We start from the raw sequence: 25,040 nt of genomic DNA, 5'->3' as shown, positions 1-25,040 counted from the left end.
GATGAAGAGCAGAAGCCACACCAGGGGACGTGTAGTCCCTCACAACTAGCTTTGACACTGGCTCTACTTAAATGGACTCTAACAACATCTTCTGAAAACCTCCTCTGAATATCCCTGGCAAATAAGGTCGGGTGGGTGGAGGGTCCTTTCGGTGTTGCCAACCTGATTATAGAAAACTGTTGCCTATTTTGGCATCAGAAGAAGACATTTTATGGAACCTGTTCTCCAGAGAGGTGCGCCTGGCACTGATACTTTATTCATTTTGGCACTAGGCCAAAACTTTTCTTTTTCATTCACCCAGTATTTTAACGGTTGAGTGGTTTTTACTGTGTATTTTTATATATTGAAGATTATGTTTTGTTTAACTGCAGTTACGGTGGTTGTCTTTTGTAAGCTGTCTAGAGACAGGATAAAAGACAGGATAAAAATATTTTAGATGCATAAATGGTTGTTTTTCAGTCTTCATTATTTTTAGTTCTTGCAAAATTGGTGGTCCTAATTTTGTTTGCTGGTGGTGGTTTTATTCTCTTGCAGTTTTATTCTGTTCTATCTCCATATGTATTTTGTATGTTGTGCATTTAATGTTTTTATATAAACTGCCCAGAAAATACTTGCTACTGTGTGTACGCATATGTACTATAAATAAATAAATAAATAAATGCAGCAATAAAGTTGAGCTAAGATACTTATTTCCAAGAAAAACCATGAAAGGCAGTTTTTCTGTCCAAGATTTATAAATTGTTAATTGGGTTTAATAGCTTATAGTTGCCCTGTCTCTTGCTTGTGTCTTTTAAAAATGTTGTTCTTGTTTATTGGGGACTTCAAGTTCTGCTTTTATTTGGGAATTTTAGATGATATATTATTGAACTGGTATTTGTACACTTTCATAATTACTTCAACAGCACAAATAATTTGCCAAGTTAATGATTTTTACCAAGTTAAAAACAAGATGGGATCTGACAACATTGAGCTTTTCTGTGCAAAGCTTTTTTTGTGAGCTTGTGATTCCTTACTCGTTGTTTATGGATTTTTAGACAATGTTGTCATGGTCCAGTTTCACTGTTTTTTCATAGCATTTTCCTGGCTTTTTGCTTTTTTTTTTTTTTTTTGAAAAACAGGAGAATGGGGTGTTATTTCTGAAAGGGTTCATTCTCTCCTTGTAATTGTTCTATTCTGCTAGAACACAGCTCCACCTGGAGGTTATGTAGTAGAAAAGCAGGAAAGGAAAAAGCTCTTTGTGGAGAGAACTCGGCTCTAAATTCTGCATCAAAACAAGAAATAAATACAGAGAGTAAGAGACTCATGTAGACTTTCCCCCAAAATACTGTTCCTTTCAGGCTTCATCTCTACCCACCCATGGACAGTGGTCAGAAGGGTTTCTAAAATGGAATTAGCCCTCAGGCTGAAAGGGCTTTTTGGGGCTACAACTCCCATCAACTCCTCCCAGTAGCTGTGTTGATGGGAGTTGTAATCCAGAATGCCTAGAGGAGTGGTACCAGGTTCAGCGAAGGTCAATAATGCTGCAGGCATTCCACCAGGAAGATGGCTGCCCCATGGGCATTCAATTTTATCCTTTTGCCTTTTGCCAAACAGAGTTGTCAATTTACGTGCATTAGCATGTAAGAATTTAAAACACTTGCGGCAGTTTTTACATGAGATTAAAAAACAATTTCTGACTAGATATGAATAGGCCAAACTATAGCAAACCAGCTTTTTGTGCAATATATAAGCAGTACCAATTATGGCAGACCACTGCCAATGGCCTTTGGAAGCAAGAAGGTCCTTATTCTCATCCTGAAAGGGTAATATAGAGCAGGCCTGGAAGCATATCCATAAACATGAAATTATATGTGTTGTGTATTAATAATACATGGCACAAAAGTGCAGAAACGCTGGAAAATAAGATTATAGCTTCTTCAGCATGTCATCTTTGATCAAGCTACAAGTACTTGTACCCGATTCCTTCATATATCATTACCTCATAATTTCAGTAACACAAGGACACTGAGGAAGGCAACATTAAAAAATAAATACATAATAACACAGAATTTCCAATCGTCGGTTTAGAGTTCTGCATATATTCTGATGTATTATGGCATAGAGCAGAAGTGGATCCTTTGACTATAGAGTATAGTGGCAATAAAAACTGGATGCCATAGATCTTCCAAATCTGAAAACACGATAGTGGTTTCTGCCCTGTAAGGTAAATGACTTGGGTAATATTTTCTGGTGCCAAATGTACACTCTCTTGTGGAACAAGCTAAGCGGCTTCTAGATCCTCTGCTGGAAGTAGAAGATAGAGAGTGAATCTGAGCATGTTTATCTTGCTCAGAATTAAGCAAAATGTTCACAGCAAGCAACCAAACAAGATGCCATGTAAGCTCCCATGATATGGAAGCTACCAGGAGTGATTCTTTGGAACCAAGTTCAAGGAAAAGGGGGGTCCTTGTGGTTAGGAGTCTGGATGTCCCTATAGTTTCAGTTTCAGTAGAAAACTTGGAAGACAGTATCCTGATGACCAATCACTGTTATTGTTCACTATCAGAACAATTAAATGTCCATGACACATACTTATATATCATTATAAAACATGCTAATTAAAAAAGAAAACAATATAGAGCCTAGGGGGACTCAGATATATTCCATTTTTAAAATAATGTCCATTGTTATTGTCTGAGGTCTGTAATCCACTTTCATTTCATCCCCACCTGGTATCTTTAGTGTTTCACTTTGTAGTTATCTGTCTCCATAGTAGCATGTAAGTATCAGAGTGATTCATGGATTAGTCTGGCTTGATCACTCACAGATTAAATCATTTCATACAATGTTCTTGTTTTTTCTCTTCCACATTCATTCTGCTTCAGAGCTGAAATTCAATTACCCAGGGCCTTAGGTTACAGCTACAGGATAATCATTGCAGGACTGAAAGATGCCTCCCAGGACATTCCTACAGCAATTTAAAAAGCTTTAAAAGCAACAGTGCAGCAGCAACACCCTTTAAAATTCAGCAGTCATAAACTGTTCATTAATCTAAGCAAATTAGAAACCATTCTTGTTTGTGGGATTGGATTAACTACAGTAAACATTAAAGTCAGATTATTGCTGAATCAGTCATTTTCTCTATAACAATAAGACTGCAATCCTTTCTTATTTACAAACTTTTTATTGAATATTTGAGACTCTACGCAGAGATAAAATCTCCAACAAATTATCAGAAAATCCTGAGATTGCACCCTACCTCATCCACAACCTAAATATAAAGCATTATAGTTTAGGAATGAATTGAATGAAGCAACAATGGAACAATGAATTGCAATGGCTCCCAATGAAAGTGAAACAAGGATGATTCAGGATTTAGAATAGACACCAGGAGGAATTTCCTCACTGTCACAGTAGTATGACAATGGAGCCTATTACCTGGGGAAGTTGTGGACTCTCCCTCACTGGAGACATTTAGAAAGCATCTGGTCAGTCACTGTGGGATTGTGTAACCTGGTGTCCTGCAGTAGCTGAGGGCTGGACTTTTGGACCCTTCCAACTCTACTGTGATTCTGTGAAAGAAGAAAGTGCAAAAGCAGGCCTGCAGCTGAATAGTAAGAAAACAAAAATCATGAATACAGAAGAATTACAGAGCTTTACTGTCAACAATGAAGAAAATGAAATCGTGAAAGATTTTGCATACCTTAGCTCAGTCATCACTTCAGAGACTGCAGCCATACATGGCATCTGCATATATTAAATTATGTGTCTTCGGCCAATTTTCACATGTTCCTCTGATCCTAATCTAGCTTTCCTTATGACTAGCATTGGGATGGTCCCTTTTGGAATCCATCCCTCCAGAATCTGTGGACTTCCTTTCATGCTTGGCTTGGCCCTGCAGAGTAAGCCAATACAAGAGGAAGTCCACCTTAGCTTGTGGACCCCCTAGTTGCACAACTGGCAAGCTTCACCAGCCACCATTTCTGGCAGCCAAGCTTCTTCCTCCTCACTGCTGCTGCTCAATTTCTGACAAGCACCCCACAACAAGGAGGGTTTTCTCAGTGCCACCTCACTTATGAAATGATCTCCCCACTGGGCTCCATTTAGCACCAAAACTGTCATCTTTTCAGCAACATGTTAACATTGTTCTCTACTCTCAGGCATTTAATGGCATACAAATGGATGCAAATTGTTCAAATCAGGTGTAGGGTTTTTTTAATTGAAAATGTTTTAGATGGTTAAACGTGTTTCGATTTTGAATATTTTACACAATATCTGTATCTATGCTCATTTATATGCATTTTATTGCATCCATTTTATTATTCTACTTTGATAAATTACTGTGACCCACCCAGAGAACTTTGGTTATTGGGTAGTATAGAAATTGAATTCAATAATAATCATTCTGCTTGTCTCCCCAGTAGTCAGAGTTTTATGGCCATTGTCAATGCTCAGATCTCACTTAAAGTGTATATTTTACAGCTGAAAACGCTGGGGTTCCCACAAGCTTGCTTTTATTTATTACCTCTCCCTCTTGATTGGGTGGTGCCATTTTGGCTACAAAAGGACCACCATTTGGAGAAGTGAGAATGCTATTAGTAGTATAGACTAACCTCAGGGCAAGTGGCCAATAATGGTCCTCCCAGATTCCTTTCCCGGTCTCACCCCTTCCCTCCGTGCAGTGAACACGTTTTGTGCAGCATTTGTCACATCTAAAAAGCCGAACTGTCTCTCTTAAGGCCTAGTTGCTGTACAAAGAGCTTTAAGCGACAATATTCTGCAGGGGTTGGTTTTGTTTTGTATTCTGGGGTCATGTGGGTTTGCCTTTGGCCTTAATTTCTTTGTCTTAGCACCTCCTCTCCAGAATATAACCCCCAAGCCTTCCCAGATGAAATCTGGCCCTTGGGGAGAAAGAAATTTCCCATGCCAAACACAGAGAACCGATCATTCCAGCCTTTGTTGTCTGCCTTTCATTACATGCTGAGTTAAAGAAAAGCCACTTTAAGCCTCCTATGTGAAAACTTCCTTTAGAAGCTATTAAATCATCATTCCAAACCTGCAAGTTGTCCTCCTTTCATTGCTCTTTTTCTGACAACCTCTCACCCCCACACACCACTTACTGTTTATTTTCTCAGAATCTCGCTTCCCTGCTCGGTCCAGGAAACGGATTGTGGCTGCTCCCCCTGCTGCCAAATGAAGGAAGCTTAAAGAAGGGTCGGCCAAGATATTTCCATTCCAGGCTATTCATATGCAATTGCCCTGTATACGCCCTGTGTAAGATTAAGAGTCAGCAAGGTGTGGTTGTGGGGCTGGAGCCCTGTAAGATCCATGTTTTAGTCCCCACCTGGCCATGAAACTGCCTGGATGACCTTGGCTGGTCACTCACTCTCAGTGTTACCTACCTCACAGGCTAGGTAGAGTTACTTGCTGTGAGGGCTGTTGTTGTGAGGATAAAATGGAACTATACCAGCTAATTTGGGCTATTCACAAGAGGAAAAATGTGGGCATAAATGTAATATAAGTGACTGGGTTCAGACAACATGATAATCCAACATGGTTTATAAATCATGGTGAGTTCAAACCGGTGAGCTCAGCACCATTCCACTGTTCCATGGCTTTAAATAATAACATAGTGTATATAACAGGCTTTAAATAACCCATCGTGGCTTCATGTGTTTTCCTAATCTGGACAACACATTAAACCATGGTCAGGCCAACAATTAAGAGTCCCCTGGCCAGAGTGGTAAGAAAGCATTCCTGCTGTGGTTAAGGGGCTCTGGCTGATGACAGCCAGCAAAGCATGTTGGGCCCTTGTTAATCAACGTGGAAGAGTGGAATTGTTCATGAACAACACTGGTCTCCCTCTGATATTGTCAAGAGACTGAGAGAAGCCGCTGGGTTCCACAGAGTTTTGCCTCTCCAGGCCCTTCGGGGGGCCTGGAGAGATAGCACATAGCAGAAGAACCAGCCACTCTGTCTTGCTTCCCCATGGCTGGATCCCACCCGCCATGCCACTGCCGCAATGGTGGTAGGTGGGAAGGAGCTGCTGAGTTCCTGGGCCCCACAGCCACCAGGCACCCTCCACTCTATCCACTTTCTCCCCTGGAAGAAAAGGAGGAACGGAGGTGAAGCGTCCTTCCTGTTGCCTGCCTCACAAAGGGGGTGTATGGGGGGGGGGGGGTAGCAGTGATAACAGTGGCTATCTGCACCACCTGACCTAGCCTTGGGAAAGGGCAGGGGCTGGATCCCACATCAATCAGTTCATCTCCCCATGTGAACTTTGTTCTCATCTAAAAACTGAGCTATCAGATTGTTCTCTGATAGCTTTCTTTTCTCTCTTTTGTTGAAATTATATTAAAAGTACTGGGATATCTTAAGCCTAGAATACTGCTGCAGCTGAAGATCTGGAAGTCCAGGAAACTGGTTGTGCTGGGGGACAGTTACAAGAAATCCAGAATGAAATAGTGTTCAACATTTTTGAGGCCAAAGAAATACTGTATGTGAATCTGCTGATCATGAAGTGTTAAGAACAGGGGTCCTCAAACTTCTTGAACAGGGAGCCACTTGACAGCTGCCAGTGGTAGCTGCAGGCCTCCAAGGCGGTGCTGGTGGGGAGGCGTGGGCTGGTGTGGGGGCTCGTGCACGGGGTGAGGTGGTGGCTTGCTTGCAGGAGGTCGTTTCCAAGCAAGTCCAAAATGACCTCCTTGTGAGCAAGCTGCCGCCAGGCACAAGCACAGCAAGGCGCCTGCTTGCTCGCAAGGAGATCATTTTCTCCAACCAACGATCTCCCTGTGAGCAAACTGCTGCCAGGCAAGGTGCTGACTTGCTCATGAGGAGATCGGTTTCTCCAAGCATTTCCAAAACGACTTCCTTGTGAGCAAGCTGCACGCACGCACAGCGAGTGCAAAACCTGTTGAGAGGGCCAGTTAAAAGGGCCTGGTGGGATGGATCCTGCCCGTGGGCCTTAGTTTGAGGACCCATGTTTAAGAACGTAAGAATAGCCATGTGAGACCTGACCTAGAGTCCATCCACTTCAGTATTCAATTCACACAGAGCCCAACCAGCTGCCCTCTGGATCCCACAAGCGGGATGGGAGTGCGACAGCACCATCCTGCCCAAGTACCCCAGCAACTGTGCACACAGTCACACTGCCTCTGACACCGGAGACAGGATATTCCCATCTGGACTGGTAGTCACTGACAGCCTCCTTATCCATGGATTAGTCCAACTCCCCATTCAAAACCATCCACACTGGTCACCATCACTGCATCTAGCAGAAGTCAATTCCATAGTTCAAAGGTATGTTATATTTAGGAGATCCTTTTTACCCCTTTGAGCTCCAGTATTATGGCAGAGGGGGGAAAGTGTCCCTTTCCACCTTCCAAACAGCTTCCTGAGCTCCCTTGTTTTTCAGGAAAGCTGATTCCAGTAATCTCACAGTTCTGATAAGTTAGAGTCAGTGACTGGGAACACCCAACAGGAAGAACAAAGATTGCCAGAATGCTTTTCAAACTCGTGATATTCTATTGCTGGTTTATTCTTGCTTTTTTAAAACCTCTTTTAGATATTGGGGGTAAAAGAATGGTTAAAGTTGCAGAGTGAAAATTTTAAATGTATGCAAATTGCCTTTTTTACCTTACAAAAGCCTGCAGGCCAGATAAAGTTGCCCTCTACTTTTTTAGCAAACACTTCCCTGTCCCAGTCCCAGAACTTTCAGGCTGGCTAGGGGCTTGCTTGGTTTTTACCGCGGAACCTTTTAGCGACTCAAGACTGGATATAAATGCGTTTGTTTGGACGTGAGCCGCTTTAGACACCCCGAGGAAGCAGGGAGGGGGGCGAGGGCAGCTGACAGCACGAGCCCGGGGATGCTCACTTAGAAGTAAGTCCCGTTAGCAGGAAAGATGCCCTATGAGCGCTTTCTCTTTCGTTCCTAAAATATGCCCCCCTTTAGATCTGCCGTTCTCCCTCGGGTGCCTTTAGAATTGCAGCACGACTGTGTTGCAATTTCGGGCACTCAGCCCAAGAGTGTTTGCCCGTCCTCTTATCACCACTTGGGCGTCGCCTGGGGCCGATGGGCAGGGAGCGCGCCTTCCACCGCGGGGACGCGCCGTCCGGAGCGCTCGCCCATCTACGTGCTCGGAGAAGCGGGCGATAACGGGGCAAGGAGCTGACGGCGGGAGGAAGGTGAGGACGAGGCGAGCTGCGGCAGGCTGCGCGTCTCGTCGGCAAGGGCGGGCAGGAGGGGAGGGCGGGCACGTCGGTGGGGAAGAAGGACGCTCCTCGGGTGCTCCTCCGAGGCGGTGACTAGAAGTTGGGTCTGCAGCGCCGTCCTCCTCCGCTAGGCGTGCGCCACGCCCGCTAACTTCCCGGTGCCCGCGCAGTGGGGACGGGACGCCTCCACCCGCGCGAGTTTCCTTTTTCACGCTCCCCTTTCCGGCACCGCGTGGGTGTCTGCGTGGAGGAGGATGGTAGTCTCTGCCCCCTCCTCGGTCCTGCAAGGCAGCCTTCCTGGCTGGGTGGCTTCTAGATGCGTTGGACAACAATTCCCATGGCCTCCCCTCGCCGAGCCGGCGCTACGGGAGTTGTAGACCAACGCATCCAAGCGGGAAAGGCCGTTTCAGCATTCGCTCTCCCTTCTCAGCTCTGTGCAAGGATGGGCAGAAGTACCACCTGGGAGTTGTTTTCTAGGGTTGCAAGATATACCAGCAGTGCTTACTTTGTTTCTAAACTGCGAAACACAAGCTGGCGTTCGGTCATAATTTCGAACTGGGAATACCGCTCCCTCCCCGCCTGAGCTGTGCGGCAGCTGGTTCCAGTTATTTACTGGGAAAGGAATGCACTCGCGGCTCTGTTGTTGCATCTCGTCTTCCACAGCTGAGGCGCGGCCGCCATGAAAAACAAGCCCTGTCCACGGGGCTTTCACTGGGTTCTGCACTTACATGGCTGGGAGACAGAAGCCCCTCTAAAGGGGTATTAGAGCCACTCCGTTCCCTTCCAAGGACAAGGGAGAAAGGGCAGGGCTGCTGGTTCTGAAACAGCAGACTTCTGTCCCCCGATCGTGCTCTCTGCTAGGAAACCAACAGGAACTTCTTATTAATCATCAAAGGAAATCTGAGACTGTCTCGAGAGTACAAAAATAAAGAGCAAGAACAGGAAGTTTGCAAACAGTGACGGATGCTTTCTGTTAACTCATGCAGAAATGTTCACTTGAAAATCTGTAGGCGATGTTAACATTTTCTATAGAGTTTACTGATAAAAAAAAATTGTTTTCAGATATCTCAATAACCCAGGGAAGGGGAGTAGACTGAGGAATTGTGCCCAGAACCATTGGTGATCATGACAGCTTGGGCACTATTTCAACTCTGCACACCCAATAGAGTCTGTCTGCTAAATCACATGGGCAGTCGATATGCTGACGGGCAGAGGCTGATGGGCCAAGAACTGTATACTTCCTTGAAGCCACAAGGGGTTTTCCCTCATCTTCCCTGGACCATCCAGGAAATCTGCTCAAACTAGGGTGATGCTGTGCTAGACAGGGCACCCTTAAAGGACATAGAATTTCTGTGCTGAGCCACATTCTTGGAACCCCACATATAACACATGACATATGACATATAAAGTATGTTTTGTGTTTTTCCAGCAAGCAAGTACACTGTGGGCATCTGCATTCTGAGTACAGGGACATCAGGACCACCAGCACCCATACCCAGTGTTGGAAAGAAAGAAGGGTATTCCAGGCAAGTAAGTGACTGCATCTAACTCCGGTTGCTTCACTGGGTAATATACTGGTAGTGAAATGGCAGTTGTATCAAGGTAAACTTTCCAAAGATCCCTGGACTTTTAGATGCAAACAGCTATGTTCCATCCAGGCATACAAATCCTTTTGGGGTAAGTAAAAGTTCTTTTCTTGTGAACATTCACTTCCCGGTCCATTCTTGGGTCTTTCTCTCTCTTCCTCCTGTGAACTTCCTCTTCTGGGGTGCCAGAAGTGGGACTGACTGGGCTACTCTGCCAGGCACTGTTTTGATAGTACCTGGCACCCCTGAGAGAAGGTCTTGTACTACAAATACATTGGTCAATGGCAAGTTAAAAGCTTGTTGCCAAGGAAGAGTACATTCCCTGCCATTTTGAGTGTTTCCCCAGTCCCTCTTTCCAAAGGTCTTTGTTCTACCAAAGGCAGAATAAATTGAAAGTGTATTAGCAAAGCCAGGAATAACATCTCCCAGGCTTCATTCAGTGGCCCTGAGACCTCTGGAATATGTTAATGCTTTCAGCTCTGTACTTGGTTTTAATCTAATCAAATCACATAGCTCCTCTATTGTATTGTCTATGTTACCACTCAGAGGTGGAAGGCAACATTCAGGAAGCCCTAGGAAATCCACTGCTGAAACATTATCTTGAATGTGTTGGGGTGAAGGTTAGCAGTGAAGAGTAAAATTCTGTTTGCCCTCAAAACTTGAAAAAGGGTACAACATCACTATAAGGAAATGACTTACAGGACAAGTGAATAATGGCAACCCTCTAGACTGGAGGATTACAGGCATCCTATGGAGGATGGAGCGCGCGTGGAGATGAGGTCACTCCTGTGTTCCTGCCCGGGAAAGGTCACTTTAATGGGCACACTTCAGCGCAGGATGGAAGACGGCTGAGGCACTGCCAGGATGCACTGTTGGTGGCACTGTCCATTCCTCACTGCCTGCCCTCAAACCTCCTCCTCTGAGGTCACTGTCGTGATCTTGGAGAGGCAGCTGGCTTGGTTCTTTTCATGCCAGCTGTTGTGGGGCAGAGGGCACTCCAGTCTTGGATCCCCAGTGCTGAGGTTGGTTTCCCAGTCTTGGATCCGAGGGAGCCCAGCCAATGTCTAAGCATCATAGTGTCTCTTTGAATAAATAAATAGACAATTAGTTAAACCCCATTGTTTTGGCTTTTGCTCCATCCTGCTCCCCCATTCTTCCCCTTCCATTCTCATCCAGGCTACAATTCTGCAAGGGGCTTACCCCTTAATCCCCCCCACTTCCCCTTGTTTGTCCCTTTAAAAGAGGCCTTGTAGTTAACGGCTCACTCATTACTTTGGCATGTTCCTTTCTATTTTTTAAAAACCTTTCTAGAAAAATGTTGCATTGTCTTTATTACTCTCTGGGTATTTTATCTAGGGAATTCCTCTATGCATAATTAACTATGTGAATGTTATGGCTGGGATGCTCACCAGACTAATTTCTACTAAACTGACGAGGAGCCCTTGGTCTCTCACACTCCCTCTCACAGAACATCCAAGGCTTGTAAATCCACGCGACCACAGGGGCCCCACTATTCCAGCTGGCTGCCAGGTCAGCCAGCAAGCATATAGTGGCCACATGCAATGCTTGCAGACACTGCTGCCTGCCACAGCCAGGAGCGAGAAGGCAAACAGCAGTGGCCTAGTACAGACTCTGGCCTGGACACCTGGTACCCTCAGGCTGATGAGGAGGTGCTGGAACTACTACTCCAACTACTATTACAAGGTGCTGTGCCTGCCCCTCCGTAATTTCTCCTGGATTTAAGCTGATTTACAGGCAAATTAATGTATCTGGACTAGCAACCAGCCATCTCAAGGGGCTTATAAACAGCCCAATGTAAGGCTGGAGCCAGCCATGGCAGTGCAGGCAGCAAAGAAAGGTTATTGTCTCTGTTGCATCTTCGAATAGTTGCCTAGCAGAACTCTTTAAGGTCGTTAGGGGCCTGTTCCCACTGCAACCGGTGAATTCAGCCTTGTCCTCTCAAAGACCTGCAGTGGTGCTTTTACATCACATGTTGAGGGCAAATTGTGTGCCTATGCAGCACACTTGATGCTGTTGTCAGTGCAGCTCTAGGCAAGGGCACTTGCGTCGCCATCTGCCCGTGGAATCAATTTACCTGGGCACTCTAGTCAGCATCTGGAGACTTCCCCTGAATGCCAACTCTGGGAAGGGTTCAGAGCACAGCAGCAAGAGGGAGAGTGTTCTCTATGGGGGCCCCCATCTATGGAATTACCTCCCCACTGAGACCTGTCGGGCACTAATCTTGTTATCTTCTTGGTGCCAGGCTAAGATGGCCCTTTATGCCAAGAGTTTTAATGCTAAACTAGGATATCCAAGGGCTTGAAGTGATTATTCATCCCAGGTATTTTTACAGAGCTTCTCTTTATTGTGCAATTTAGCTGTTTTCATTTTTTTAAATTTTTAAATGTTTGCATTGTGGAAAAATGTATTTATGAATTGTTGAAAACTACCCCAAGAGCATTGGCACCTGGGCAGCACAGAAATAAAACAATTTTTTTTAAATTAAAAATTCAGCTGCTGCAGTCTGAAGATATGGACAAGGTGCTTGCTGACTACAGGCTTTTTTCAATCCTTGCCCCTTCCAGGCTAATAAAAACTCTTGGTGGTCTCATACGGACTCGTGGCCCAGCAGGTATCTTCCACCTTTAGTGTGGCAGCCACATTGCAATGGAATTCCCAGTGTCTGGAGGTGAGGCGGACTTGACACTCTGTGGTTTTTGGTGGCTACTGAAGGCATCTTTATCTGGGAAGCCTTTCTTACCAACCAGCCACACTTAATGTCATCCTATTTTAATGTGCTTTTTTACTCTTCTAGCTTTTTAAGATTTTCACTATTCACTGCTGTGGAATTTGCCCAGTTATGCAGTAGTATATTCATACTAATCAATAAATAAAGTTTCTTCTCCAGGGATATGAACCTGCCCTTAGTCTTTCAAATCTGACATCTTTTCCCATTCACTTTCACTTTCACTTTCAGACATATTTTTCTGTCTCTTTAGCCAGAGCTTCAGTGGAAAAATTGAATAACATTGGACCCAACATATGGGATACGGTTTGAAAAATCCTTCTGTTTGACTAGAGTTTTCCCCTAGACTGTCATACAGCTCTGATAGAGATGGATAGTACATTGAAAATACATGAAAATATTGTGATGCTTGCTATTAAAATATTTTATATAGATTTCAGAGCCCATATTTTTCTGTACAGCTCTTGAACCTTTTATCTAAATATGAGCAGGAAGCAAAATGTCTAGATGTTTTGGACTTCAGTTCCCAGAAGTCATTGCTAGCATGGTTAGTGACCAGGAATGCTGGAGCTGAAGTCTGAAGCAGCCAGGCATCTACTTCCCTCATTACAGGAAGGATATAGCCAGGTTAGAGGCAGTGCAGTGCAGGGCCACAAGGATGGTGGCTGGATCGCAGGGGATGGGGTATGAGGCGAGACTGAGGGAACTGGAACTTTTCAGCCTGGAGAAGAGGAGACTTCAAGGGGATCTATTGGCAACATATAGGTATGTGAGGGGGTGTCACATGGAGGTGGGTAGAGACCTGTTGTCCCCTGTAGAGGAGGGCAGGACGCGCTCCAATGGAGCCAAGCTCAAGGAACCAAGGTTCAATTTGGATGCCAGGAAGTACTTCCTGACAGTTAGGACCCCGAGGGTATGGAATGGGCTTCCACGGGAGGTGGTTGAAGCCCCATTGGTGAGGATGTTCAAGGATAGGCTAGACATGCACATGGTAGGCATGTCATGAGCGGAGCCAGCTAGAGCCAGGGTCAGACTAGATGACCCGGGAGGACCCTTCTGACTCACCTGTTTCTATGTAACTTACTGCCCCCTCTTGCTTTGACCATCAGTCTTCACCATTTAAAGTATGGACGACAGCATTTACTTGTATTCACTTGTGTCTCTTTCCTCTTGTTCGTTGGGTGTCCAGAGGAATTATTCAGGGGGTGGGGCCAAGTATATACATGCATAACTAGAGTCAGAGAACAAATCTACAATGTTTAGTGCATTGGCTGACCATGGTGAAGCCAGAGCACCGGATGAATTAGGTTATTAGGCCAGGCCTCTGAGTCATTTGTTGAGTTGTTAATCTCCCCCAGTTTCTCAGCAGGTAGACCCACTGTCCAAACCACATCTTTCCATCTGTGGCTGCAACACTCAATTCCTTCCCTGGCCATCCTCAGCCCCTCTAGCACTCAATTGCACTACTGTTAGAACTACAGAGCAGTAGCTGTATCCCCCTCAAACCCTAGCTCAGTCGGGGAGGGGGGGATGTGGAGAGAGAGAATACTCCACCATGCAAGTAGACTAGCTAACAAAACTGGATTACACTGCAGGTTGGCCATGCCCTATGCAGCAAAATGGATTCAAGAGCCCCGGGCTTCTTTACATGGTTGGCATAACCTATGTTCTCTCAGCCACTGTCCCACTCCTGCAATATATGGGTATATAATGATGATAGAACTTATTGGCAGGTTAATTTTAATAGATGGTTACAGACTTGGGATGTGGAGATGAGTTTATTTTGTAAGAAAGCTTTGGTGCTATGGAAATGTAATAAATAAATCTGAAAGAAGTCCGGGTTAGATCATGAACTCCAGTTATGTGGCTGCCTTTTGTTTTTGGTTAGACCAACTACTTCCTAGCAACAACTACATTAAAATCTGGATTTCTATGGGGATCGATCATTTCACAAGGGAAACCAAGTAGCTGACTAAAAATGATCTGTGTGCTATTTGTGAGTTCATTCAGTGGCTAAAAGCACTGAAAGATGAGACCTGGCTAGTTTCTCACAAAAGAGCTGGGCAGAATGCTTCCTGGATGTTTTGCCATTTACTGTATCTCAGGTTCTACAAGGGTGAAAATACACTTCTAGAAAGTGAAAGTAGGAAATCCAGGGGTTATGGCTCATTGGGGGGCAACTGTTCCCCCTGTCCTGTTTCCATTGTGTAAGGCAGCCACCTACAATTTTGTCTGTGAAACCCTTTTTATATGATCAGTTCACATAGCACTTGCAACAGTTACATAAACCCTTTGGTAGCATTTGTGTTCACTGATCAGTCTTTTCTTGGAATATTTTTTAAAAATGCTCTCCTAAGAAAGCACACCTCAGTTCTCTGATAACAAATCCTTTCAGAGCCTCCAAGATAATGCTTTCCTAGTGCTTCATTTTGAAGAGAGAGGTGCCAAGACTCACTCCTGACCCAGAATCCTACTTAGGGAATCTTTGCTTCAAATCCCCGATGAGAATGAAGCTCAGTGAGATCTTGGTGTTGAAGAGGAGCAGTTTGCACATGCACGTGTGTTGTCTTTTTTTATTTCAGCAAGTAGACTTAACTTGTACACAGGCTGTGGGACTGAGTCAGGGTAAAATGTGAACGCTGTGCCTTTAGCAGAATCATGCCTCAGGGTACGTCTCACACAGGTTTTATAGGAACCTGCATTCATGCGGTGGTTCTAGTTAAAATGTTTTATTAGGAACTTTTACTCCGCAAAACTGGTTTGCAATGCTTAGAATCATCCCAGTGAAATCAATGCACTTGGGTCTACTCTGAATGTGACCAAGTCTGGATCCAAGCCATTGTAGTGTGTGGCATTTAACTGGCATTATGTGCAGCAGCCTTAAAAGCAAACGAAGACAAAGATTACAGTTTTTTACTGGAATCTTGCATGTTTCTATCTTAGAATACCAATCTGTTTTCTTAGGAATGGAAGTGTTTTAAATTTGCTTGTGTAATGGCTTTAGACTTGTTGACCTTCCTTTGTGCAGACATGTGCCTTGTTTGAACCACTGGACATTTCACACACTGCACTGATAGAACTGGCTGACCTGTGCAAAAGCAAATGATTCAGATGTAGAAACATAGAAACAGAGCGAGTCAGAAGGGGTCTCCCAGGCTATCTAGTCTGACCCCCGACTCCAGCTGGCTCCGCTCACAACATGTCCACCATGTGCATGTCAAAAAATGTTTTAAAAACCTTGAGCAAGGCTTGAGCACTTTGGGCCCAGTAGTATCCTATGAACTTGGATGATTTTATGCTGAAGTAAGCATTACAAATGATGGAGGGAAGAGATGTGTACAATTGCATCAAGTCTATGTACCTCTTCATTGTCCCACCCCTATATTTTAAATCACAAAGACGTCTGGTTCCATTTGCCTTTTGACATCTGTCAGGCATAACCAATGGGGAAAACAAACTGTCCTCCTTCCTCTATGGGGCCATGCCCAACATGGGTATCTGCAGTATTTGTCAGAAGACACTTCTATGCACGTTGCTCACCTGAGGCTCCCCGTTCCTGCACCTGTGCAATGATGAATGTTTGCAGTTTTGAAAGTACAGGCCAAACTAAATAATTTTCACAAATATTTGTGAAAATTAAGAGGGACTGTCTCTCTCTATCTCTCCACACGCACGCGTGCGCACGTACAAATGTACATAGGTGTGGTAACTACCAGCAGCCCCTCCAAAGGAACATCAGGACACACTGAGCAGACTCCTGAGGTCTGGCTGGCTTTTGCAATCTGAAGAAAACTAAAATTAAAGTTGGGGGAAAGACCCTGGGGTAAGCTCAAAGCAACACATAATCATGGAGAGAGCAAAGGACGCCAATGCCAGCTGCCCCAAGTTCCCCTTGAGCACTTGTGGGTGGCTGGCACTGGCAGGCATAGGTCTTTCGGCCGCCCCTGCCCAATTGCTCAAAAGCTGATTCCCCAAAGCCACGGCGGGGCTGGTTGCCTGGATTCAGATGATGCAACAACTAGTTGTAGGTAAAATAACCCCTACAATAACCCATTGGGGAAATCACTCTGTACCTGCACAACACAACACTATGTTGTGGGTATTATTCCACAATGGGTTATGTCATGCAAATTTAGCTTCTGTGTTGTTTTATTATTGACAAAATGTATAAAAGCTTCCCAGGTTTTCTAAAAACAGTCTTTGTGATTTGCAGACCTAGCCTGTCCAACCTGACATGATAATTTCTCCAGTAATGCAATAGACCAGAGTTTATTCCTTCCTGCTGAAAGAGAGCAGTTATAATTGAGTTCTCTCCAATATTCTGTTCATATTTGATACAGAAAATAATCTAAGACATAAAGTTCCCTTAACATTTATATGGATAGGAGCATGATTTAACAATCGCATCCTTTTGGGGAACAGGGTGTTAATCTCGATGAAAGCATACATGACACAGTTGAATCTTCATTCACGGATAGGCAGTTTGAAGCAAGCAGTAGTTATGTTATCAGGGAGCCTACAGATCTTCAAGCAGGTTCTGGATATGTTCACAAGTACTATTAAAATATACAATAAATAGGTGGGGGTTGGACTACGATAGCAGCTGTCTGCCTTTGCATAGGTAAAGATGCAGGGCTACAGCCAGAAAGCACTGCCAACTTCACAAAGCGTCTACAAGTGCTCATTTCCCTGCAAGCAAAATGCATACACCTATCCCTGCAAGCGACATATGAATTGAGGTAATAAATGAACAATAAATAATTTAACCAAGCGCTATGGATATTAAAAAGCTGGGATGGGGGAGGCCTGCTACCAAGCTAGTCTGAACCGCCCGCCCTGTGTGGTGCTCTCTGGTGGTATGGATAATCCAGCCTGAATTCCCATATTGATGACGGCTAACCCTAGCCATATGGTGCTTGTGGGGATACTAGCAGTGCCCAGGGGACAGTGAGGGACCCGGCGTAGGGTGACTAATTATGACAGCAAAGAGGCAGAAATGATCCAAGCTTTATGTGATTAGATCATTCTTGGCCAGTGTTGCTTTGCAGTGCATCAGAGACAAGAAGAAGCGGGTGGGGGAGAACTGGTTTTACAGGATGATTGTGTGCATTGTACTATCCTTGGAACTAACCAATGCCAGATTTTTCTTTTATGAAAAAGGCAGTGCTGTTAGTTTTTGATGATTGAAACTCCCTGATCTGTGACCATACATTTCCTGATTTCTCTGCCCTGTCTTCTACTATATGAACGTTTTTCTTCCCCAGTTTAGTTACTCCTTCTATCTAAGGTGGTTTTTCAATGTTTCTGCATTGTGTTCCCTCATCACTTTCCCTGCACACAGTTGCTTGTTATTGCATTGAGAAGCCCAGCCATTTCTTCTTCTTCACCACCTCCTTTTAATTCTCCCATCAACCAGTTTTCCCTCTCTCATGATCTCTTACTTACCTTTCTCCCTTTAATTGACTCATTTGTCTCAGTGGGTGTGATTACACATTGCGCTAACTCACCTGACTTGACATGTGATTGAGCTCGCCGTGGCTTGTTGGCTGCCTCCTTTCCCCTCCTTTTCCACAAGTATCCCAGGCCAGGGGACTCTGTGGAAGTATCACATTATCTCCTTGCTCCTTATGCCAGGGTAGAATTTTATTTAGATGCGGACCCTTGGGGCTTTTCGGTCTTTTGCCCCTGTCGTTCCCTAGACACTGTGCTCTTGATGGGTGGAGTTGCCTAGTCTTGGTGAAGTGCTGCCCGCCCTCCCCTTCTTCTTTCCCCCTATTGTCTTAGACCTCAGGCCTGATGCAGCCTCTGATCACTCACAGTTCTGCACAGCAGCAAGTGTACTTTAGGAACTTTTAGAAACATTAAGAAATGGTGTTTGTTTCAGGATGAAAACAGGAAACCCTTTCTCATGTGTGACACTCTCCTGCCTTCACACAGTTGCACAGAAGCATAGAAACAGAGCGAGTCAGAAGGGGCCTCCTGGGCCATCTAGTCTGACCCCCGGCTCCAGCCAGTTCCACTCATGACACGCCTACCATGTGCATGTGTTAATCTAATGGGGAGTGGTGTGATTGTGGTGCAGAGAAAGCACAGAAGAACATCTACTTGAGCTCAAATTACTGTTTGGCTGAAGAAACAGCTATATTAGTAAGATCAAAATTGACTCCATCATTGTAGTGTTGTTTTTAATTTTGTATTCCTTTTTGCTCCTGCACATCTCAGTCCAATTAGAATGATTCTTTATCCTTGGAAGAGACAAGGAAGAATTTAGTTCACGGATAGTTAAACTTCCCTGTCATCTTCTTACCTTATATTTCATTCTGATTTCAGGAGATATTAAAGCAAAAGATCCTACATTGTGCCATCAAAACTCTGAACACTATTTTGTACCTTTTGGACATTTATACTGGCATGCTTTATGTAAAACTGATGGGAGTTGCCCTAGTCGAGGCAATGAAAATCCCCTCACCCTGGCTGATGGTTTGTAAGTTAAAGAGTATCACAACCTGATAGCCAATTTGGACTGAAAATCAGTTTTGATCATTTAAGGAACTTCAGGGAGTGCCATCAATGATCTCTGTTTCCCTAATTTTCTCTACTCAGGCTGGGGACTGCCATGCTCTGGAAAAACCTTCTTGACATGGCCAGGCGTTCCAGCTAGCCCAGACATGAAAGGAGAAACTGTAGCATGTTCCTGGACGCCCGTACCGCAGAGCGCAGTTTCGCCATGTGACCGGTTCAAGCACGCCTGCTGCATCTGCAGGGGGTTTCTGTATGTTTATGGTGGCCGGCAAAGCACTACTTTGAGTGACTTTTGGAGGTGCAAGATAGGTAAGGTTTTTTCTTCACTGGTCTCATTATGCCATTACATCAAATTTCCACAGACTGAATTCCCACAACCCTGTGGTGGTTACTATATAACATTGCGATCTGAAGCTTTCTGTCATGTGCCGATTCCTTTTATAGCCGCATTTTCTCTCCAAGCAAAATAGGTAATATTATTGAGTAATCTTGAAATCTAATAAAATTTATCATATGACAACTGTGTGGCTTGGTATTCCAAACCCTCTTTTAATATTCAATTTGTTTATATAAAGATGTGCATACTGCCCTACAGCCCTGTTTTTATGTGGGTTACATAAAAATAAAATATTAAATATGCAACATACTAAACCAACGTAATGCAATAAAAGCAACCGCAACTATTTACATTTTAAAAGCCTAAGAGAATAAAAATGCAAGGAGGGAGTTCCATAAATGGGATGCCACTACTAGGAAGATGTTCTTTGGTTACTCTCTATCTTGCGTCAGATGGCAAGGGCACCTGTGAAAAAAGCAAATAACTTTGGCTGTGGGATGATCATAGGTTCTTCGTCGTGGCCTCTGTGCATCACGCATATGGGTGCTGCACCTGTGCAGTGCCTTTGGCCGCAAGATTGATAGCTAATGGTTTTGGTGGGAAGCTCCGCTCCCCCTCCCCCTTATAGCTTATATAGAGCAGAGCGTCCGCCATTTCGTTCAGTCTTTGCGACTGCTGTTTGTTTGTTGTGCCTCGTGCCGCTTTCGCTCTCACTCTGACCATTTCTCGTTCTACTCCCAATTATTCTTCTTTCCAAGTTTATTATCCCCTGTTTTTCCAGTTCCTGTTGTTTCTCTTGTTGTTCTTCGTTACTTATTCACTTCTTTCTAAAAAAACCCCAAAAAAACCAAAAATATATTATTACCCGCTGCACTATCTTCTCCTTTTCCTTTTCTACGATGGCGCAACAAGCGGCTTTCTGCAAGTGCGCGGAATGTGGGTCTAAAATATCTCCTGCAGACCCGCATGACCTATGCCTTCCCTGCTTGGGGGAAGGGCATAGAACGGACAAGTGTTCTCACTGCCTGGCCTTTTCAAAGCAGGCCAGGAAGAACCGTGAGAACCGCCTCCGGAGACTTCTGTGGGACCGTGCACTCCTCCAGTCGGACCCACCAGTATCTGTCCCACTGGCCTCTTCTTCTGTGGTTCCGCCCTCATGCCCGTCAGACGAAGGCGCGTCCACCATGGGCGATCGGCCTGCTTCCTCACCTAAGAAGAAGCATGAAAAATGGAAGCACACTGGTTCCGATAAGCCGCCTGACCATAAGAAGGCTAAAAAAGACAAGACTGGGAAGCCACCTCAGAAGACCAAGAACCCTGAGTGCCCCAAGCACTGAGAATCAGGTTCGTCGGCCCCTTCGGTCCCGACAGCTGTCGCGGTACCGACACCACTGGGCCCAGCTCTTCAGGAGGCCATGAGGGTTACCCCTTGCGGGTCCCCTCAACACATGGGTGAGCTTACATCGGAGCCTCTCCAAGCTCCGCCGAGGGAATCGATCTCCGATGGGGAGATTCGGGATTCCCCACCCAGGGCTAGGTCCCCCACGCCTGTGCCCCCAGCTAGACTGGAAGCAGATGTGGAGATGTCTCCTCCCAGGAGCTGGAGAAGTCACTCGTTCGAGAGATCAGAGGGATGGTACAATCCTCAACCTTCGCACTACCATGGATGGGGGGACGGCCATTCCGTCGGGCACTATCCAGCCCCGAGAGAACGTTCCTCTCCACCGACACCTCGCGACCACCCAGCATCTTCGGTCCCAAGGCGTACTTCTCCGATACGGACTATGGAGAGCAGTCGGTCCTTATCACCAGCAGAGTCTTCCTCCTCAGCTCCTCCATATTATGGGGTTGATTCAGACGACTCCGACGTCGACTCCACCTCCCCGGATGTCACAGTGACCTCCCAGGGCCCTGGGTCTCCTGACAAATCCCACATTTCCTTTGCAGAATTAATGTTGCATCTGGTCCAGTCACTTGAAATCGATGCCGTACAATGGCCTGGCCCCAGTATGGACAAATTCTATGATGTCGTCCATGGGGAATAGTCGACGTCGATAGTGCTGCCGCTCATCACTACCTTGTGGCAGGCTATGACCCAGCCGTGGGACCTGCCTGCCCACCCCCAGCCAACTCCAAGGAGGTACGAATCCATGTACTGAGTTCGGGAGGAGGACATTCCGTTCCTCCTCCATCATCCTAAACCGAACTCGGTCGTGGTGGAGTCCTCCCAGGGCAGGGAATCAAGGGGTCATACCGTGCCCCGAGACAAAGAAGGGAGAAAAATTGACTCCCTGGTTCAACGAGTCTATGCCGCTTCTGGTCTCGGGCTCAGAATATCTAATTATGAGGCAACACTGGCGAGGTACCAGTATTTTATTATGCAGCACCTCAACAATGTCATCTTGGCCGTTCCGGATAACCAGGGCGATCTCGCAAAAGTTTTTATAAAGGAGGCCATGCAAGTCATGGTTCAGTAGTTGTCCACTGCTCGACACCACATGGACATGGACTCGAGGGCCCTGGTCGGTGCTGTCTCCCTCCGGAGGCATGTGTGGTTGCACAATTGCAACTTTCCGGAGGAGATGAAGAGGTGGATAGAGGAGATGCCCTTTGACAGGTTCGGGCTCTTCCATTCTAGGACCGACCACAAACTCAAAAAGATTCACGAGTCCCATATGACAGCCCGGTGGATGGAGCTTCAACCACAGATCTGACGGAAGTGGTCGTGTACCCGTCCCTCCTACAGGCAACCATACCAAACCAGACAGCAGCCTCAACACCGGCAACAACAACAGCAATGCCGCCATCAACAGCCCCCGCAATGATACCAACAAGGCCATCGTCGTTTCGAGGGTGACAGGAGGCAACGTTGACGGGACAGGTGAACCTTTGCTCTCCTTCCTACTCTACCCACCCCTCTCTCATTTGGGGACCAGCTGAGAGGCCGATTCCCCATTTGGAAGTCCATCACATCTGATTGGTGGGTATTGTCCATCATTCAGCATGGATATCGGATAGAATTCAACATCGTTCCTCCATCAAGCCTGATCCGCTTCACCTCATGTTCGCCGGTATTGCTCATTGAAGTTCGACAGCTTCTTCATAAAGGAGCAGTTCGTCAATTAACTCAGATGGAAGGACTTCATGGATTCTATTCGAGATATTTTACGGTCCCGAAGCGGGATGGTGGTCTTCGTCCAATCTTGGACTTACGGAATATTAATCAGTTTATCACAACGAAGAAATTCAGGATGGCCACCCTTCAAAATACCCTACCGTTGCTGAGGAAAGAGGATTGGTTCGCCTCCTTGGACTTGAAGGACGCCTATTTCCACATTTCCATTCATCCTTGTCATAGGTGTTTCCTTCGTTTTGCTGTCGCATCCCAACTCTTTGAGTTCACGGTGTTGCCTTTTGGACTGGCTACTGCTCCAAGAGTCTTTACTAAGTGTATGGCTCCTGTCTGTGCCTTTCTACAGCTGTGGGGTGTTCAAATTTACCCTTATCTTGATGACTGGTTGCTAGTTTCCCAGACCAGAGAGGGACTTCTTGCCTCAATACGTACAACCTGTAGCCTGCTACAGGACCTTGGACTTTGTATTAATACTGAGAAATCTTCTCTTCTCCCTGGACAGACAATTACTTTCATCGGAGCCTGTCTGGATTCTACGATGGCAAAAGCCTTCCTCCCTCGGGACAGACAGCAGACTCTTACTCGACACATCCATCGAATGCAATGAGATATGACGGTTCCTGCCCGGTCCATCCAGAGACTTTTGGGACATATGGCCGTGTCAATTGCTGTGGTCGCACATGCCAGACTTCACCTTCGTCCTTTTCAGCTCCTATTCAACAAAATGTTTCGGCTGCAAAGGGATCTACCAACAAAGTTGATTTGGATTCCATCCTCTGTTCTTCACTCTCTGCTCTTGTGGACAGTTCTGGCCAACCTTACTGTGGGGGTTCCATTCTGACCCCAATACCCTTCAGTGAGCATCGGTACCGATGCATCCCTACTGGGATGGGGAGCAGTGTGTTCCGATCCACGCACTCAAGGTGTGTGGAATCATCAAGAATCCAGCAATCATATCAATTTCTTGGAACTCCTGGCTGTATTCAAGGCTCTACATTCGTTCGAGGATGTTCTTCAACATCAAGTTGTTCAGATAACCTCGGACAACATTGCTACGGTTTTTTATCTGAACAAGCAAGGTGGGACAAAGTCACCAACTCTAGCCAGATTGTCGATGCAAATCTGGGAATGGTGCATCCCGAGAGACATTACTCTGGTAGCAGTACACCTTGCCAGTACAGACAGTGTGGAAGCCGATCTTCTGAGCAGACACATGTCCACATCTCACAAATGGGAACTAGACCCCAGACATGTGACCACCTCTTCCATCACTGGGGTTTCCCAGACATAGACTTATTCGCCACCCGATAGAACAGGGTATGCGAGACTTTTTGCTTGAGAGCGGGAATCGGACATGGATCATTAGGGGACGCCTTTATGATCCCTTGCAACAATCTGAAATTTTACGCTTTCCCTCCGATCCCCCTCATTATGAAAGTGATATTGAAGATAATCCACAACAGAGCCATGGGACTGCTGGTAACTCCATGGTGGCCATGCCAAGCCTGGTTTTCAACGCTTCTTCACATCTCTCAAGAAGAATATCTTCATCTTCCACTCATTCCGTATCTCATAACCCAGCGAGAAGGCACAGTTCACCATCCGGATTTAACGTCGCTGAAAGTGACAGCCTGGTGAATCCAATAACAATTGATACTGACTCGGTACCGATGGTATCTGCATGTGATCCGAATCCTGTCCCCCGATTTGACATGTTGCCCCATACTTCGAATCCATTCGTCTTCCCCACTTCATCAGATCCAACGAACGTCCCGTCGGATCTGACAATTTTTCATCCGGACGTTCAGCACATTCTTGATTCTGCGTTAAAGCCGTCAACATGGAAGTCATACGCGGCTAAGTGGCGACGATTCTCTACTTTTGGCGAGTCTTGTTCGTTTCTCCCACTCTCAGCATCCATACACCAAATCCTTCAGTTCCTATTAGAACTCCACCATTCCGGACTGAAGCCGTCTTCTATAAAAGTGTACACTGCAGCAATCTCCTATTACCATGGCACAGTTCAAGGTTCCTCCATTTTCTCACAACCACTCATAAAGAGATTCCTTAAGGGACTTTATAACCTTAACTCGACGGTCAGACCAGTGATGCCTACGTGGAGTCTTTCAGTGGTCTTGCAAGTGCTTACACGAGCTCCTTTTGAACCCTAGGTGACAATCAATTTACGTCTTGTTTCTTGGAAAACAGCATTCCTTGTAGCAGTTACATCAGCTCGAAGAGCTAGTGAGCTCTGTGCTCTGTGGGTAGATCCTCCATATTTAAATTTCCACAGGGAGAAAGTTGTTTTGCAAATGGATCCATCCTTTCTTCCCAAGGTGGCCACCTCCTTTCACATTGGACAAGACGTTGTCTTACCTGCCTTCTTTCCGTCCCCGACAAATCCACTCGAGAGATCCTTACACACACTTGACTCTGCCTGGCCTTCTACAGATCAAGGACTGAGTCTATTCGACGTTCCAACAAGCTTTTTGTCAAATACTCTGAGCAAAATCAGGGCCTTCCAGT

General features: G+C 45.6%; 1 protein-coding gene across 2 annotated transcripts in view; it reads left to right on the top strand.

Moving 5' to 3' along the window:
* The first annotated feature begins 8,067 nt into the window (after nucleotides 1–8,067).
* LOC123027321 (tip elongation aberrant protein 3-like) overlaps nucleotides 8,068–25,040 on the top strand; it is a 28,085-nt gene continuing 11,112 nt past the window's right edge. The window contains exons 1-3 of one of the 2 annotated variants that reach the window (XM_044437982.1): nucleotides 8,068–8,163; nucleotides 9,620–9,716; nucleotides 19,126–19,353. In XM_044437982.1, the coding sequence (XP_044293917.1) occupies nucleotides 19,191–19,353 (163 nt within the window). In that variant the 5' untranslated portion in view covers nucleotides 8,068–8,163; nucleotides 9,620–9,716; nucleotides 19,126–19,190. Of the gene's footprint in view, nucleotides 8,164–9,619; nucleotides 9,721–19,125; nucleotides 19,354–25,040 lie in introns of both variants that reach the window. The other variant, XM_044437981.1, reaches the window with a different exon arrangement.

Source organism: Varanus komodoensis, unplaced genomic scaffold (assembly GCF_004798865.1).
Source record: "Varanus komodoensis strain SLA01 unplaced genomic scaffold, ASM479886v1 scaffold32, whole genome shotgun sequence".
Lineage (NCBI taxonomy): Eukaryota > Metazoa > Chordata > Lepidosauria > Squamata > Varanidae > Varanus > Varanus komodoensis.
Note: the sequence above shows the minus strand (reverse complement) of the source record. Positions and strands in the feature narration are given on the sequence as shown.